At 40.2% G+C, this 19,749-nt stretch overlaps 1 protein-coding gene across 5 annotated transcripts in view; it reads right to left on the reverse strand.

Annotated features, from left to right (window-relative positions):
* CPEB4 (cytoplasmic polyadenylation element binding protein 4) overlaps positions 1-19,749 on the reverse strand; it is a 185,787-nt gene that overhangs the window by 44,058 nt on the left and 121,980 nt on the right. Inside the window, exons 1-2 of one of the 5 annotated variants that reach the window (XM_073355773.1) lie at positions 12,353-12,822; positions 9,975-11,549 (exon numbers count right to left, since the gene is read on the reverse strand). In XM_073355773.1, the coding sequence (XP_073211874.1) occupies positions 9,975-11,099 (1,125 nt within the window). In that variant the 5' untranslated portion in view covers positions 11,100-11,549; positions 12,353-12,822. Of the gene's footprint in view, positions 1-9,974; positions 12,823-16,261; positions 16,397-19,749 lie in introns of those variants that run through there. The other 4 variants (XM_073355775.1, XM_073355772.1, XM_073355774.1 and 1 more) reach the window with 4 other exon arrangements.

Below are 19,749 nucleotides of genomic sequence, written 5' to 3' on the forward strand. Positions count from 1 at the left end.
TTGTTTCTTCTCCTACTTGTTTCTTTCTTCACTGGTTCTTTTAGTTTCTTGATCTGATATTTTTGTCCATGGTTCCTATCAATTTCAAAGTCTAGTTATAATTCTAATAACTCCAAGCCCTAGTCTGTACTACTAACTTATGTTGGTAGAACTACATCACTCAAAGGTGTAGAAAATCCATACCCGTGAGTGACAGAGTTATACTGACCTAACTCCTGGTGTAGACAGCACCGTGTCATCAGGAGGGCTTCTCCCAGCTCTTCTCCCTCTCGGTGATATCAAGTACCTACTCCAACAGGAAAAGCTTTCCCATCGACATAGATAGCGTCTTCACTAAGCACTACAGCAGTGCAGCTGCACTGGTGCAGCTGTGCCACTGCAGCACTGTAAGTGTAGATAAGCCTTAAATTTCAATGAAATCAATTTGAATAGTTTACATAGGTAAAAAAGTGTTCCTTATCTTAATTGACTTTAATGGGAATAGGTATAATCCATGCAAGTCAGAAATGAATAAAGACAGACATTATCCCTAAATTTTCAGTATCTGTATTGCTTCCATTCAGGACTGTTTATTTTATTTTATTTTATTGGGGGGGGGGGATGGTTTTTAATGATATTGTAGCACTTTCCAATCTCTCAACATTTCTCACTACGTATTTCTTTCTGTTCTGTACCTTATTTTGTGCTTTGAATCTCTTGTTAGCAATAGATCTAGAACTCAGCCTCACCAATATTGAAGCAGCTGGAAACTCCAACTTGTATGCCAGGTTTCAGAGGAACAGCCGTGTTAGTCTGTATTCGCAAAAAGAAAAGGAGGACTTGTGGCACCTTAGAGACTAACCAATTTATTTGAGCATGAGCTTTCGTGAGCCGAAAGCTCATGCTCAAATAAATTGGTTAGTCTCTAAGGTGCCACAAGTCCTCCTTTTCTTTCAACTTGTATGCGTCTGCCACTGCTCCTATCTCACAACAGGGGGAGCATGGGATTTCAGAAGCTTGCAGACCCTTCAGCTGCCACGCTGTCAGAGACATCTCAGGTATCTGGCAAACATTTAATGGGAAGAATACTGCCAGGCAGCCTCTGTATGTTATTTTGTATGCAATGCTGCCAACAAACTGTAGGGTCGGCCCCAAAATAACTTCTCTCCCCTAAATTTTTAGTGTTGTGCTGAGATTAAGTTATATTAATGAATGTCACAGAGAGGGATTAGCATTCATCAGTTGGATGTGAGGTGGAGGGGGCAGTGTTTGGCATTCAGAATAGAGGCAGTATTTAAACATATATAAGGGAGAAGAAAGGTGGAATAAACTGGAAATTCCCTCAAAGGGACAACTAGATTTTTTAATGGAAATTTTCCCTGAGCCCGCTCACTTTCTACTTGTTCCATTTTTAATTACATGCCCCATTTATTCTCCCCCTTTATGATGCATGAATTTCTAATGAGGATACCCATGTCTTATAAGCTCAGTTTCCCAAGGTTCTTCACCTACAGTTCTAAACCATGCTCATCTTGATTACCAAATAAAGTTATGTGGCTGTGTTCCCATTGGTAGCCACCATTAATGGATCATTCACAATGGAAGGGTGCAGACCATTCTAAAACATTCAGAGCCTCATCCTCTCCACCTTCTCGTGGTTCCAGACACACCAAGATGATGGAAGACTCCGGGTGATACAAAATGCTGAATACCAAGAGGCCCCTATCTGCCACATTCAGTCATATGTCTTGATGAGGTTTCTAAACAATTCTAGAGCATTCTCAATATACAAGTGATAAGCAAGTTTTTTCTCAGGCCTGAGGGAATGCCTAATGGCCTAGTCAGCTTGAGGCGCTGAGTTGCCTCAGCCTCAATCCTGGGAAAACACAAGTCTTGGTACTGGGACATTTGAAAAAAGTTGCTCCTCAGGGTCCCTGCCTATTGAGGGCATTTGTTAAAAGGCCACAAACCAAGTTAAAATGCATCTTAGCATCATGTCCCTTCCACAAAGCACCACTTATTAGTGAAAGAGTAGAAGCTAGACCAACAGTCTATTCTAGTTATCCTAATCTTTCTAAGTTGTTCAGTTACTATGGTGGCAAGCCTAGTACACACTTTATTTCATGACATCTGATGCTATTTTCCAATTACAGAATTTCAGCAGACTATGTCCCTATTTATACCATGACACACTCACAACAGCAACCCATGTTTCCTGAGTGCTATTTAACTGCAATTCCCTTTCAGCACGGCTTCTCAATCACCTGTAAGACATTCAAAACGCAGCATGTCATTCACCAGTTTGCATAATTATGAGCATTTTGTCCACCCTGTATTATGTACTATTTACACTGGGTAGGATAGACTAGCCTAGAAATACCCCTAGCACTTTGAACCCAGATGTCAGCAACAATGCATAAAACCAGAAAAGCAGATCTATCCCTGAAGTGGATAGAGCAAATGTTTTATTTAATTACTTACTTTTTGGAACTTCTGGATAATCCCAGTACTTTGTTTAGTCAATCAATTCTAGATGGTGCCTATTCTGAAAAGAACAGATACCACAGGGCTCCCAGATTCCCGAACACAGACCTAAATCTGCACTGACTACCCTGAAACCTCATCAATTTCAGTGAGCTTGCAGTGTTTAAATCAGCAAATTTGGTTCACTGTGCAGAGAGGTCCATTAACAAATTGAAAGGCTAAGCATCATAATAGTACAATGGCCTGAAGAGAGACAAGCACCATGAACACATTTTTCTTTTTAGTAGAATTTCTCTATTCAGGTAAGATATTTGATCCTGAATTATTTAAAAAGAAAAGAAACTGCACCAGTTTTGCTCAGTGCAGTGTTCTAAAAGTTTACATGGTGGTCAGCAAACAAAGACGTACTTTATCTGAAAATGATAAAAATTAACATTTGAGACTAGCACTGGTGGCCATCTTGCCAGAGACCTGTGACTACACATTTAATACTGCTTCAACATTACTGCTGTAACATGTAAATATTAAGCTCTGATTTTTAACTCAGTAACCAAATATGGGGAAAAGTTGGTCTTTGTGAAGCATATGAATTTTCACTATGCTGTACCCAGCAAAAATGAGTGCAGTCCCTCTTTCAAGCATTCAGTGGGGAGGGGGATTCATCCCACAGCGTGGTGTTTTCTAAATGGCCCAATTCACTGAGTGACAGTGGCCCCAACGGAGTCATACCAGTGATCTGTGTGTAATAAATATATGAATGAGAAAGAAGGGATATAGGGATAATGATCACCCAAAAGAAAGTAAAATGTCTATATAGCTATAACAAAATAAGTTTTCTGGTGGCTGATATTACTTACCTAAGTTGATCAGAAGAAGAACTTTGCACTTCAGGAGTTTGTATTAGGGTATCTGACCTTTTGCTTTGTAAGAGGGCTCAAAGGGCAAGCACATTTACCTTTGGCAAAAAAGGACTTTGAGAAACAAGATCCTAATGAGAATCAAATTATAGCTCCAATACAAGAGGCTGCTTTTAAGATATTAACAACATTTACATGCTGTAAGAAATGGTGGAATTTATATAAAAACAGCATTGCTTAGAAGACTAACTATATAAAGGTAATATTTAGCAGCCCACACCCAATTAATATAGAGCTGATATTCTACACCAGTGAACTTTATGCAAAGGTCTGGCCAAATCACTCTAAAAAGGAAATGGAATTGCTTGTCTGTTTCCTTCATGTTGCCTAGAAATAATTTCAAAATACATACAATAGCCATGATAATATGATCTAGTGGCTAAGGACTGAGAGATGAACTCCCGGATTCTAGTCTCAACTCTGCCACTGACTCATGTGAATTTGCACAAGTCACTTAACCTCTGTGCCCCGTGTTCTCCCCACATCGATCTGTAAAGAATATTTTAAATACTTTGGGATCTGTGGTCGACAGGTGCTATGTAAGGACAACATTTAAAATGGAGATGCTTATAAGTAGGAAACCACACAATTCAGATTCCATAAGATCCATCTTCTTCCCTACTTCAAGTCCAAAGGGACCCATTCCAGAATAAAAACACTTAGGATAAATGATGTATTATACATATTATGATACTATATGCACTGGAAGTTGAACATGAAAACTTGATGGCATGGAAGAGAATGTTCAGCATGGACTTGAACCAAAACCTTAGATTTAAATTCTCCTGAGCTTCACAGACAGTTGATCTGGATTCAACCACTGAAGTACAGGCCTAACTACATTTAATCTGTACCCATGCCTTCAGTATCGCCTGACCAATTAAGACTCCAGAAACTGAGAGTTTCTATTCAATGTTTCCCAAGATGAGGCAATCGCAACCATAGTCTGCCAATGCTATGAAAGCCAAACAGTATAAAATCAAAGCCTGCCTGGGTGTGACAATTTGCTTGTAGCAAAGGCTGTGCCTAATATTACAAAATGTGAATTCTTTGAAGAGTCAGGCATCTATAATGATGCAAAGTAAACTGTTGATTTTAGCAATTTATTGAAGATGATTAAGCAGTATTTATGGGGCAAGCATAATTGCATATATCATACTTTAAAACTGGAGGTTTCAGAGTAGCAGCCGTGTTAGTCTGTATTCGCAAGAAGAAAAAGAGGACTTGTGGCACCTTAGAGACTAACATTTATTTGAGCATAAGCTTTCGTGAGCTACAGCTCATCTGATGAAATGAGCTGTAGCTCACGAAAGCTTATGCTCAAATAAATTTGTCAGTCTCTGAGGTGCCACAAGTACTCCTTTTTTTAAAATTGGAGACTATCAATTCTATTCAATATATATTGTTTAGTTCTTTGGAGAACTTTCCTTTGCAGAATTGCTGCATACTATAGTTGTAGAAAGATCACCTCTAATTCCTAGTCACTGTATGTGCTTTGGATATTTGAAGCTTTCTGAACACTTGTCCTAGTTCCCGCAATTTAAAAAACTGGTGTCATAGCTATAAAGTAAATATTTACTATTATAAACCAAATCCTGTTTATTTCTTTATGTTTGCCTTTATAGTTTCTAGTAACTCTACATCCAGGAGTCCCTAACACTTAGTCAAGTGTCTTGGTAGCCTTAGGCACTGGACATGAATTCCACATTTTTATTTCATTCTGAAGTAGAATGATGAAGCTTAACTCAGCGGCTATATACACCCTACCCAACCCTCCCCATAAGTGGTGTCTTCCAACTCCCAATCCAGTAACCGCTGAATTAACAAGGCACTGAATAAACAGGTTTTTCCTGAACGGATGTTGCTGTATGCTGCCCTAGTCATTTTTTATAGCTTCACCAGGAAGAGTAAAATGAAAGCTGGAAAACTCAAGCAAATCAAAAAAGTGTTCACTCCCACAAAAGCTCTTATGCTCTGTCAAACTGAAAGTTTTAAATATTAAGAAGAGTTACTGTCCTGTCTATACATTTCAAACAACATGCCTGAGCCCACTTCTGCTGTACATAAACCTCTTTATACATCTACTACTGTACGCTACTCGATGTTCTCTGCTCTATGCTGCCCTGTTGTGTATGCAATTCATTTTCAAAGCAAAATGAATAATAAGATTTCTTCTTTTAATCTTAGGAAACATAATTCAAATAGCTTCTTAACAAAGGCCCACTTTTTAAAAAATCCCTGAGGTCAGAAATATGCAGGAGGGCTGAAGCCTAACTACAAACGTCAGTAGTAAGTTTATAAAACAAGAACAGTGTTAACTTCCACAGTACTTAAATTGTGTATGTCATACCACATTAGAGTGCTTTTAATTCCACAGACCAATAGCTAAATCAGTAGGGGGATGGCATACAAAACTCTAGTTACTATGCAGTGGATATAGTTATAGAAAATGGGTGAGCAGGTATTTAAAAAACCCAAATATATGTATTTAACCTAAAATAACAGGTTGCCTCATCATTTTACACAGCCAGCTCTCAGTCTCTCAAGAGGCTCCTTCAGAACAATAAGAAAATATAAATCAAAATCCTGAAGTGAGCAAAGAAAAGACCATTAGTAAGATTCCCTTATGATGAAAGTTTGGCAAATGCATGTAACGGAGAATATTTTTAGTTCTAAAATGCTTTATGAATGGGATTGTTTTAATACACTAATCAATGTAGTCAGGATTTTTGTGTACAAACAGATCATTACAGAAGGGAGTTTTAATTTTACACTACAGTAGTTATGTGTTTTCACAAACATTCCACATCTACCTTGGGGAAGAGAAAGCCCCCTTAGCACAGAACCTCCATAGACGGGGATGGGGTTAAATGTCTGGAGGCCTCTCTCTGAGGAGGAAAAAAAAAAAACATTTTGAGCAAGTGAATTCAGTGAACTGCCCACAAATGTAAAATTCTATGAAACTGGCAATTTGAATTTTTATTTTCATGTTCTAGTCTAAGAAGCTATGCAGAAATTTGTCTGAATACTTTTTACAGAAAGCTGAGCACTATTGCTCAGCTTGTTAGTGCCTTCAAGAATTGATTCTACAAACATCCTCACACGTTTGAAGATGAGAGTTTGAAACCTGGAAATGCCTATGAAAGCAAGATTTATATATTGCATAACAAGCAGGGTGTTCCAGTCTTTTTAAAAGTGCAAGTATGTAGCAAGAGGAAAGTCTATACAATCTGGAAGACAATGCTGCAGTGCAGTTCAATTACTGACAATTCACCATCCCATGGAGCTACTACACTTTCAGTGTCGCAGGGAGGAAAATGGGGAGCAATTGTTTTTTTGAAAATTCCTCGTTACAAGGTAGGTCCACCCGCTCATTTGATAAGATGTCTATGGAAGGCTACTATAACTAAGAACCTACCATTTCCTTTTTCAAGAGCACAGTTTATTTTTTTTGAAAACTAGCAACTTTTCAAATGAGAGGTCAAAGAAGGATGACAACTTGTGGCTTTGCTCTTTTGAAACAGATCTTTTGTAAGAGTGTAATTCTGAAAAGCTAAAAAAATAAGGAATTAGTTAATTTTTTAAACAGATTTAACTGCTTTAATTGAGAGGAAGCTTTGTATGGTTGTAAAAGCACAAGATGAGGAGTAAAAAAATCTAGGTTTTGTTTACTGCTCTGCCAGCTGATTTTGGGCAAGTCACTCCACCTTCTGTGCCTTGGATTCCCCAACTGTAAGAAGAGGACCTTGTCTACTCCCTAGTCATGCTCTGAGACCCTCAAACAGTACTATAGAATTACTAAGCATCACAAACACCAGACCAATTTGTACATGGCCACCACAATACTGAATGAGCTACCTTCGCTGGTATAAAAATACCAAGCAAATCAACACCGAAAATGATCCCTACTTTTATCTACAAAAATTAGGGATTTTTGTCTCATGGCAAATCACTACGAGTCATGAAGCAGAAACAATTAAAATCAACATTTGTTCATGTAAGTTATTTACACAGACATATGCAACACTTGTCAAAAAAAATGAGCATTTAGATATGGCTGCTATAGGATCTCTGCCACAAGATATGCTCCAATATGTACTTTTGTATTTCACTAAGCTTTTAAGTAAAGATACCTTTCCTAAAAAATAAATAAATAAATAAATAAAACAACCCCACATTCTTCCATACTCTTGCATTCTAAATAAACTAATTCTCATAATATGAGGGCAACACTCATGAACAGATTTAAATAAGAAAATAAATGTTAAATGAAAGGGGGAACCAGGAACAGGCAGTTAATCAAATACCCCCATTCTGTTTCAGCAACAAAGGTAGCTTTTGGATGCTAAATATGGATCTAAGAAGATTCCGGTAATGAAAGTCTCAGACAAAACATGATTGCCTCCACAAGGACACTTCATATATGTGCAACTACATACACGTATTCCATCATAAGCAAAAATCCTCATGACTGATTTGCTTCAAGAATACAATCTGAACCCTACCTCCAGCAGAACAAAAACCTATGGACACATTTTATATAATTTCCCCCTCCCCCCAGTGTTCTCAGAACTGAAGTCACTTTTTAAAATGATCACAAAGGTATTAAGGATTTCACACCACAAAAGTTATAAAAAGCAGTTACCCAAAATGGTCTGGAAAATCATCAACATCTTTTCTGGATCTGCATTCTGGAGTCCTGTTTTGCTGCCCTGCCCTGTCCTTTTTTTGTTCATCAGGGAACATAAGTGATAGTAACAGACTGGAAAGCATTTCACTCCAACACTTTCCTTTTCCTGGCATGAAGAAGTGTCAGACATGGTCTTGACATGTATACCTTCATCTTACTGTTTATGTAAACAGACACCAGTATGCTATGTAGAAATTATATTTAGCCATGATAAAAATGACACATTTTAAGATTTAGAACATACAAATACATAATACAAAAGCCACACTCAGGAATCACTTAGCTTTGTTAATTTCCTTGATACCAAAAGGAGCACATTTCTATCAGTACGTATACATTTGGGCCTTAAATGCAGCACCAAGGACACACTTGATCTCATTCTGTCACTCTGTACATCAGCTACGTGTCAGGGTACAGAATGAATTAAACAGCAAGCCAAGTCTTGCTGCAGTGAGGCTGAAAAAAGACCAACTCCAGCTGTGTCCCTTTGCTAATGGTCTGAGCATATGAATTTGGTATACTGGACACCAGTTCTTTATATTATTTCCAACTGTTAAAATTAAGATCTATTATTGTTATGCATTCCAAGGTTATGCAGACTTTACCTGATGTTTAAACTACTAGTAGTTCTGCAGTAAAAAGAAATCCTTAATGAAAGGTATTACCAGCAGCTGCTGCTGTTTTCAGAAGGCTGCATAGGCCCTGTAAACCAAACAAACTGAATAATTTACCAAGGGGAAATGAATTGGTCCTCCCTCTGATTCTACAAGGTCATTATAAAATATATTTAGATCTCTTTGGGGTTGTAGTTACCATGACAAATGTTCTGAGGTTCTTCTAATCTACTGATCTTCCAGCCCCAAATTACTTAAAAGTAGGTCACCCTGCTTCTTACACCATGGCTAGAAATACTGCAATCATTTTGCAATCTTTACTTTTGCCCTTGTCTGAAGATCCTGAAAAACAAGCCACTAGACATTAAAGAATCTTGTGTTTTGGATCCACCTTATGAGGTCTTTTTCAAACATATGAAAGCTACCAAGCTGGGTCTGTAACTAGTGGTCAGATAGAGAGAAAACTATTACCATCCAAATGTTCACTGTATATCTGGATCAACATCAGATAGCTAATTTTAACCTCAAACTAGGTATGTTTCTCATGAATTTGAAGTGTCAGAAAACCTGCCTCCTGACAGTATAAGGTGTAGCACAGTGCAGGCCAACAACTGACTAGTCCAGATCTATTTTTAGTAAAGATTTAATATTGTATAACCAATATTTGTTACCACTACTGGTGGAAAAAAATGTTATGCAGTTCACTGAAAAAAAAATCAGATTTTTTTTTCTGTACAATGAAATTACTAATCAACAAAAATATTCAAGTCATGTCACAATGCAAATCCATGAACTACTTTACAACATAAGGCAGAGACAGATTTAAGGATTACTGAATGCTTGTTCTCAACATACAGTGCAATATCATTTCCAAATAGTTAAAATCTTTAAATGTTAAAGTCAAGCAATATTTCATTTCTTCACTCCTTTTTGTGTTACATTTTTAAAAAGCAGAAACATTTGTTCACCAATTGTTATTGCTTACTGTGTGTAATGTTAATTACCACGATGGAACTGAACTTTAATAGATGTCCCACTGGGCTATAAATAGATATTTATCTGACAAGCACTATTGAAAAAAATACATGATTCACAGCTCAGAGATCACGAAGACTGAAATGTCACAGGGTGAATTACAAGTTAGACATGTTCACTTTATTTCAATTCAAATTCATTTTCAATCATGCAAGTGTGAGAATTGAAGTATATTGCGCAAAAAATCCCCAACCTTATTGTTTCTATAAAAATTAAATCATTTTTTCTATTTATATTAGCAGAGTAGACTCTCACCTGAAAAGGAAATATGTTGTCGGCTCTGTTCAAACTATCTTCCATCCAAGATTTCGGAGCAAAGGCTGAGCTAGGCCTAGCATACTTCTGCAACTGGATATGATTACTTGCAAAATTCTTCTTCAGGGGTGAGATGGAGTTCAGGGGTGTTATCCCTCCATTCAGTCCCCTGCGGTGGTCTCGCCCTTGGGACCCTCCCCACCCACCATATCCACCGCCACCGGGGCTCCATGAAGAAGATGGTGTAGGTGATGGGCTTTGGTAGCTGCTCCATGGAGAAGGTGGTTTGTTAAGATTATTAGCCAAATGAGGCAGTTGATTAAAAGCAGCATTTCTATGTGTAAATGGAGGTGGATGAGGGCTTGCAGGCGATCTTCTTTGTTGCTGATGCTGATTGTGATGATGCTGAAAATGGGGGTGATGAGGGTGGTGTTGAGAGAGGGGTCCAATCTGAGGGGAAAAGCTACCTCCAAAGCCAGGGCTGACATGATGTGGAAAATTCTGAAATAGCAGAGCACCATTATTAGCTGAGGCAGCAGGGACCCCTCCCTGGTGAAAAAAACTGGCATCTTCATTGATTATTGTAGAAGAAGAAGGAGCTATAGCTGCTGACCAGTTACTAAAACCAGTCAGAGAAGATGCAGTGGATGTTAAGGGCTGAGTTGAAGTACCTAGCCCTGAAGCCTCTTGATAATCAAATCCTGTTAACACTGGTGATTCTATTCTTATTTTCTCTTTCCCGTTGCCATTCTCTGAAGAATTGTCTCCCTGATTTTCCTCAGATTTAGCTTTCTCAGGTTCAGGCAGCATGCCTGCTTCCTGACTTTGACTAGGGGAAAGCTGCTGTTTTTCTAGAGACTCTTGCTTTTCCTGTTGCTGAGTTTTAGATTTTTCTGACCCCAGAATCTCATCCTGAATGTTATGGGCAGCTGGAGCAGGAAAGAGCCAAGCTGACCCAGCACTACTGCCATTGGCAGCTGTGTTATTATTTATAAAAGCAGCAGGGCTGGGGGCTGCATTTTGATGATGGTGTGGAGGCTGCAGATGTGGGTGAAATCTCACTGGAAAAGCTGACTTATTGCCAGTGTTGTTTTGCACTAACACTCCAAACCCGTAATCCCCCATTTATTATATTTAAGATTTGATTTTCTCCTGTAAAAAAACAACAACAATGTTTAGTGTTTCTCTCCTCCTCCACCAAAGAGGAACTAGCAAATATCTTGTTTTAATCTAGATATTCCAGTTTCTTCCTCCACACACTCCTTAGATATTTCTGATTTGGATATAAGTTCTGGTTCTTTCAAAGATAAATCTCTTTAAATATTTAAGATGTGTCAATTTATGTTTGTTTCCTTTCTCTGGTTAGAAAGAAAAGAAAAATAAATCTTTGGTTAGCAAAATAAGAGGCTTCCTTTTCCTAAAGGAAATGCACATCAATAAGAGAAAAATCTTCTGGGGACAAATATAAAGAGATTTTAACTATCCTGTTTTTTTCCTCCTCAGCAGCCTTGACTCGGCCATAAATGAGTTAAGAGGAAAAGAGAAACAATGACGCCTGGTCCCTCCACCTCTTGGCTGCAATAAAAGAAAAAAGAAAAGAAAGAAATTTAAGTCTGGAATAATTTAATAAATTCTATATAATCTAATATATATTTGTTTCCTGTTCAAGAGTCCTTGCTGTGGATATGGGAAGATTTTACCTCAGGATTTTAGCATTCAGTGGGGGAGTGAATTGTGCAGGAGGCTTTTTTCCCCTGCTGCTGCTAGGGAAGCCTTTATTGTGTATTCTAATAATAAATAATAATAATAAATACTATTTTGTATGTGTCCTTTAGAGAAGTCTTGGCTTATTGAAGGGGTAAGATTTTTATCTCAGAAAGTCAGTATTCTGGAGATGAGAAGGAAGTGAGCTGTGCAGGAGAAGGGTGGATTCTTGATGCTGCTCCTGTTGGGTTGGGTTTCTGAGCTTGCCAGGCTGGCCTCCTATTTACGATCAGATATTTGTGTGTCCTTCAGATGAGTCCTGGCTGTCCGAAGAAGAGTTTCATCTTAGAAATCTGCATTCGGGGGAGGGGGTACAGCAGGCAATGACTTGTGCAGGAGGAGGGTGAGGGTGGTGTCTTGCTGCTGCTTCTGGAAGGGTGGTTTCTGGTACTGGGCTCGCCTCCTTTTACTGAGCTAGGTAGGCTTCCTTCAGCTGTGGGAGCCCTTGTCTGCAAGGGAGGGTGGATTTTACCTCAGGGACACGGCATGCGGCAGGGGACAAGAGGCCGGTGGAGGGAGGCTAAGCTCGCCAGGCCCCTGTTCTCTATGGGGTACTCCCTCACCGCCCCCCCTCTCACAAGTCCTGGCGTCTGGGAAGGCAGGAGGGATTTTACCTCAGGAGAGCAGCCGCCTCCAGCGGGGAGGGGATGGTGCAGGCGGCGAGGGGCCGGGCTCCTCTCTCCCCCATGGAAGGTGTTTAACCGGCTCTCCCAAATCGCCCGCAGATTACGGGACAGGGTCACGATCGATTAATACTGCAGGGGAGGGAGACCGCTGGAGTCACCAGGGGGGTGGGGTCCTGCGGCGGCGGCTCCGAAGCGTCCTTTCCTCGCTTCGCGTCCTCGCAGCTGCAGGCGATTGCCCTTACCCTTCATGTAAAACAATCGATTATCGCGGGGGGAGGGGGGCGCGAGACCGGCTCCGAGGAGTCGGGAGGCGTTTCAGTAATCGGCGAGTCTGGATATTACGGAATCTCTTGTCCCCGGCCGCCTCCTGCTCGCTGCCGCAGCCGGTACCTCCCTCCCCGCCCGGCCGCTGCCGAGTCCCGTCTCCCCAGGACAGAGCCGCTGAGCGAAATGACAACCAGCTGGAGGGAGGCAGCGCGGCACTTCCGGTTTGGGGGAGGACACACCTCCTGCCCCGCCTCCCTCGCGTCTCCTCAGGCGGAGGCCTCGCCCCCGCCGGCTTTACAAGTCTCTTCCTGGCGACGTCATGAGATGCAAGGAGGGGCGGCCGCCATTTTTGGTAGGGGCACGAAGGTGCCACTCCGACAGTCATCTTTGTGGTGGGCACTCGTCCCTGCTTGGTGGCCATCTTGGATTGGGGCACGCATCTGCTAGCTGCCAGCAGGACGGCCATCTTGGACTGAAGAAAGCAGGTACTCCTTGAGCAGCCATGTTTGAATATGGCAGCGCTCTGTAACTGCTGGTTCTCTGTTGTCCTGTATGGATCAGAACGAGCAGGGGGCACGTTCCTGGGCAAAACTCCATTGTTAAATGGGGGAGGGGAAGGGGGCAAAAGCCCTGAAACCAGTAAGATATACAACTGCTTGGGGAAAACCTGGGGAGCAAGTAACACTCACTGCCAACCCCGTCTCACTATATGCCCCGAGGGCTCTGGCCACTGCAAACCTCACCTCCCAGTAATGCCCTGAGGGTTTCAGCTCACTGCAAACCCCACCTCGTTGTATCACCCACACCCTCAAGGCTCAGGCCCATTATAAACTCCACCTCCCTCCCCCCATTGCCCTGAGGACAGAAGCCTTTTGCAAACCCTGTCACCCCAAGGGCTGAGCTGTATAGCAATCCCTCCCTCCCTGCACTACCCTATCACCCTGTGGACTGATGTACCTGACAAAACCTACTTTGCTGTAGGACTTCATCACCCGGTGAACTGAGACTTATGGCAGCTCCACCTCCCTGTAATAAATACGTCATCCCAAGGGTGGACTGCAGGGCACAGAGGTGATGAGAAGTGAATAAGAATGGAATAAAACAAGAGGAAGAACAAGGCACAAAGAACCCATAAAATAAATACTCAAGTATATTCTAGAATCTATCTGCCCCATAACTGCAATATCTAATCATCCCAAACATTGTAATATCACTACTTGAAGGTGTGGGGGGTTGTACCATTACAGAAAAATACATGTGTTTTAAACAAGGTAAAGGAAATAATTTACAGGACTGAACATGCAGGTTCCACAGGAAACAAACCCGCCTGTAGATATTAGAGTTTATATCTGTGTTTTTCTCACTGCCTTTAATTCTTCAAGGGGTTATATATTTAGTCAAAATACCATCAGATCTGATCTCAACATTTTAGTTTCTATATGGCAGATATAGGATATGAAGACAAGGTGTCAAATTTTCAAAGTTGGCTAAATTGGCTTAGGAGTCTAAGTCCCATTTTCAAAATTGACTTAGCCACTTATGAGCCTGGGACTGAGGCTCCTGAGTCCCTTATGTATTTTTGAAAATTTATCCAAGAATTTGTGGTGTTTTGGCACTAGAATTTTCTCCCTGAGGCAAAAGTTGCTAGTGAAAGATATAAACATGAATATAAACATAGGAATTGCACAGACCCGTCAAAATCAAAAAGCCAACAAAAATATTACATTTAAATATGAAGTGTTTAAAATATTCACCACAACTACTCCCACTGAAAGCAAATGAGTTACAAATAAACTAAAATGAAAATAGGGAAAGCGTTTCAGTATAAAATGAGGCCCCAAAAGCCATATTTTGCTCTCATTAAAGATGGCAACCCATTGTGGCATATTGCATCAAATGCTCAGTCCTCTCCCCTTCAGTCCACCATGGTGTTGGTCCTTCTGGCACTAGCTCTACCCATGGAGGTCACTGAGAACATGTGGCAAAGTCATTTGGACAGCCGAATGCTGCCTATTTGGGATGACTTCAAAAGTCAGCTGGAATCTTTCATCTGCAAGTGTTCCCCCTCATTCCTTGCCCCATAAACCTATAAACCCATAAACAAAATAAAGAAGTCAGATCAGATGTTCTTGTATCAATGCAAATGGAAGTCACCATGCATGCATTGCCTAATTTAAAGGGTTTGTGATTCTTAGCTAAATTTGTAGAGGAAGGGAGTGGAGGTTTAAATTGTGATATCCAATAAATCTGATCTTTCAGGATGATGAGATGAGGACATTATAACATGAGAGCTAAAAATAGGGGTGTTTATACAGGGATAGAAAAAATACTGAGCCATGTTCATACCATTATGGAATTCAAATGTCAAAGTTGGAGTGGTGGAAGGAAAGGACCGTTTTAATTTAGTCTGCCCACATGAGCATTATCAGAATTTCATCTTGAACTACCATGCTCAGACCACAGCATTAGTAAGCCTGAAGCCAGCACTGGCATGAAGTAGATATAGTAGAACCTAGGATCTAACTGACTTTAGTAAAGAGTTTTTACTGAGTAAGTACTACAGGATCAGGTCCTTTGTTTCTAAAGCACTTTAGGAAGCTTAGGGATGAAAGGCAATATATATATTATAATAGTAATTAAGCATACTTTGTGATATACCTATATGTTTATTAAAAGGTTAGTTGTTATTTTTGTATCTTATATGGCAACCTCCACACAGTGAGCCTGATTTTCAATGCCATTAGATATGCAAAGTGAAATTCCGTGCTTAATTTGAGTGCAGTTATCTGGTCTGCATGTACATCAAATAAACCGCATGCACACAATAGATATGTATTTGCATCTTTTGTTCATAGTTTTGTCTTTTAAAAGTCATCTTATGTTAAATATTACATAAAGATTGTATTGGTTGCATTTTCTAAATGAAAAATAAACAGACCTCTGCTGGTTACAGAGCTAGCTAGGCTTCTCACCTTCCAAGTCTCTATGAGGGCACCCCTCTCAGGTCTTGGGCCTCATGCCTTTATCTTCTCTAGAGTGCAATCCTGTGATTCTCCCACACTTAGACTAGGTTCTTGGCTACAGAACCCTGTGTACTGACTGTGCTTACTCAGCAGGTCCAACTGGGTTTGGCACCTGTGGTTTTTTCCTTCAGCAGAAAAAGGGTTTTAAAACAACAGTGCACATCTATCTTACCTAATGCACTATCCTCCTGTGATTCTAGGCCTAGATTCCTCAGACACTCCTGTGGATGCCTGTGTCAGTCGGGTTTCCCTGACCAGCTCCTTAACAACTACCTCCTCACTCAAGATAGAGAGAGCCCCTTTTAGTCCAGCTAGAGTCCCTTGTTCTTGTCAGTTCTTCAGCTATGGCCTTTCTGGACAAAATCAGTTGAGTAGGCTTAATAGGAGGTTGAGCCAGATGCGACAGAGCCCATACCAATCCTCAAATACTTGCTGAGGGATGGCTTATCCTGAGCTATTCTTCTCCCCTTCCTGCTTGTTTTTCCTTACAGCCCACAGTTAAACTAAACCAACATATTAATACAATACATATCCCAATAACCAAGTTAGTATACAGTATTCATAAATTATTACAGAGCAGCTGGATATGCATCAAAAAACTACCTACCTGTTCCTGAAAGATCACTTCTGTCTCCATGCCTCACTGCTACAGTTGAGATCAGCAGAGCTATAAATAATAGGGACAGCTAGCAGGGTATTCTCTGTGACGGGTTCACAACTTTGGAATTTGCTCCACCATAGTCTGAAATAGTCCAAAGTTGATGAACTTCAGTGCTTGCCATAGACTCATTTTCTCTCCCTCCCACCAGATATTAGAAAATGTGTGTGTGTGGGGGGGGGCAGGATTGTAATTGGAGAGATGGGGAAATAATGGGGTGGAGGACTGTGGTGAGTGATCTTAAAGTACTACACTGATATTTTGAATTATGTCAAGGGCATCTAGAGATGGGCGTCCTTTTTCAGCATGTCTATAAATAAATAAATACAAACATTTTCCGAAGTTAAGTAACAAAAAAGAAATTAAGACGTATGTATATTCCAGAGCGAAAGATGGAAATCACCACACAGAAACACTTCTCAAAGAGTTTCACTCAGTAATGGGGTATCCACCACCACCTACTCCAAAGCCGTTTTGAACCTCTTCTGTCACCCGATTGTGTGACATGATATTTTCAACAAATCCAGTATTGTTCATGCATTTTATGAAGTAAGCTCTTTTCTTTGCAATTGTATACACCCTGTTTCTGTGTGAGAAAATATATTTGTTTCCATACAATGAAAAGCATCATTGTTTTCAAACATCTAATTAGTGGGTTACAATTTCCCTTTTTGTGTACTGTTTTGCAACCTGTGCAAGCCTGTCTGAATTTTAAACACTATTTTTCTCTGCACTTTCCAGTCACTCTGTTATCAGCATCATCATCATAGATGCAGAGTTAACAAGCACTTCTGTCAAGAAGCAATGAACCTGGCTCCAATAATGTATTGTTGAATAAACAGTTGGAAAAGGACTGCATGGATGGCCCTCATTTAAATTTAGGCACACCCTTGCAATGCATTAGCGTAAGTGCTGATCAACTAGTGATATAAGTAGAACTTCCAAACTCTGATGTTAATCACCTTGCATGACAAACATGGTTTCCTGGCACTAGCTACCTGATGGAGGCTTCTCAACGGGTGATATTTTGATGGCATCGGCTGCCCAACAGGATTTGCGTCATTTTATATAATCTTTTTAAGGAAAACTGCACAATGATATAGAAGAGATTGCAGTCATGACATGTAATTCCAAAGAAGAATAAATCACTAAAGAAAATCAGTAGTGTCTATAAATATTAGCATTTAACAACCAGAAAGGAAACTGCTGCATTGATGGTTTGATGATGTCAAGTAAGAAAAGCTCACGAAATTTGGAATTCATGAACAAACAGGAGGAATTATGATTTGCCACATAAGTTTTGTGGAGTTTTTTTAACTGATTCATTTAGACGTTATATAATACTTTTAAATCAATCACTTTTAATAGCTATAGAATTTCAAACAACTCTGAAAGTCTCCTGCTTTCCCAAATGTTAAAATAGGAGCTTGCATTCTCCAAATCATATGCTACATCACCAGTCTGTAGTTCCTGCTGGGAAATATCAGAACAGCAGCAGCCTCCACTGAGAATTAAAGATATTACTACTAGTTTCTGCAGTGATGGACATATTGAAACGTTGACAGTTATTTCTAAAAACCTTCAATATATATATTTTCTTATTGCTCTAATTAAATATTTCCTTAGAAGTCTAAGCAGGACCTTTGCAATATCTAGACTCACTCAAACCACAAACCCAAATACTTGCAGGGTCAAGTCAGTCAGTCATTCTCCTCCTGTAGAGTTCTCTGACACTTATTACACAGGTCTCTTTTGGATGGAACCTTAAAAACATTTTTAAAGGTATTTAGGCACTTAAAACTGCAGAAAGGTGATTACTGGGACTTTCAAAAGCACCTAGGCACCTATCTGCATCTTTAGGTACCAAAATAACTTTAAAAAAATCTGATCCTAAGTTCTTGTCTGCTCCTCCTGGACATTAAAGATCCCATGACCACAAGAGTGGAGGTTTGCTCTAGTATATTGTAAAATTTCCCTTCCCCACAATCAAGACTGTGTAAGATGCAATGTGCAAGTTGGCTGCCATCCTCCATCAAAGAGGAGGCTGCAATTCAGTGATGATATATGAAGCTGGCACCTTTCTCCTGAAAGAGCTTTAGAAATTAAGTATATTTAAAATATTATTTAACTGTGTAAGGTTTCATAACAAATTACTGTATTACCAATATGTAATGGGTTCAGCTTCTATTGCCTTGTATGGGGGAATTCTACAGACCATTTCTACAGGCATTATTAGACAGTTCTAGTTGTTGGGTCTTCAATGGCACTAACCACTGAGATGGACCATCCTACAATAGTTTTTCAGGGGCACAAGCCTTGCTCCTCACTGCAAGGCTAACTCATGAGGGGGAATGTATTGCTCTCTTAGAGGATTAGACTTCCTAGCCTGCTTTGTACAAACTTTATCCTGACAGTTCTGACTGCAACACATCACCCAATAAATGTTAGATTGTGACTTGGATCACGGCAAAAATTGAGAAAAGCTGCAGTGGTGTAGAAAAATCTGTTCACTTACTTTAATGACTCAGAAACAACCTTGTGATTGTAGTTTATTTGGATTTAACAAAGCACCTGTCCAAAGTTTTAGTGCTGTACAAATGATAAAACGCAACAAAGAGTAAATATTCTGAATGCAAAATAGAAGAACTCTGCCAACCAAGCCATATACCCCAAATAACAATATAGAATATGACACAACCAACTTAATGGCATAATAAGCCATAACATAATGTGGTAGGTCCTCATAACAATCACAACAGCCCCTTGCCCCCAAAAACCCCAGTACCTACAACTCACAATCCTTAAATCCTTTACCCCTCTCTTTCCAGAAAAGCCCAGGAGAACAAATGTGTTTTGCATTATGCCCTGGATGTTAAAACATCAGGGCCCTCTCGAGCCAAAAGACCCCCACCCACCACCCACCTCCCCGGCCCCTTATGGAAAATGCCCTACCAGCAGGCCCTTTTTTTAAATCAGGGGACTGTAAATTCTAGTGCCTCCACTGAGTGCAGATGCCATGGTATCATCTGAGTAGAAAGGTGAGCCCTCAGTCAATAAGCACACAAACTTTAAATGTTAGCATTGTGCACTATTGCCAATAATATTAGGAAAAACATCAGGCTTACATGCTCATTTATCATCATGGGATGTATTAGCTGACATTGGGGTGGAGCGACAAGGAATTCAAATCTCCAGTTTCCCCACAGATTTAAAGCCTCTGTCCAAAAAGGGGAGTTGAAAGAGGAGATGCAACCCTTCCCAGAACCAGATGACACAACTATATCCTAGGTACCAAAAACAACTCACATATGTTCTTGCTTCTTGGGTGTCAAAATCCCCACCCATGTGCCCAAACTGCCAGCTTTCCCCTCTGACAACTTCTGTGGGGGCAGTTATGCCTTACCATACATGAGCCAGCAACGCGTTAAACATTTAAA

The sequence above is a fragment of the Lepidochelys kempii genome, chromosome 8 (genome assembly GCF_965140265.1).
Source record: "Lepidochelys kempii isolate rLepKem1 chromosome 8, rLepKem1.hap2, whole genome shotgun sequence".
Lineage (NCBI taxonomy): Eukaryota > Metazoa > Chordata > Testudines > Cheloniidae > Lepidochelys > Lepidochelys kempii.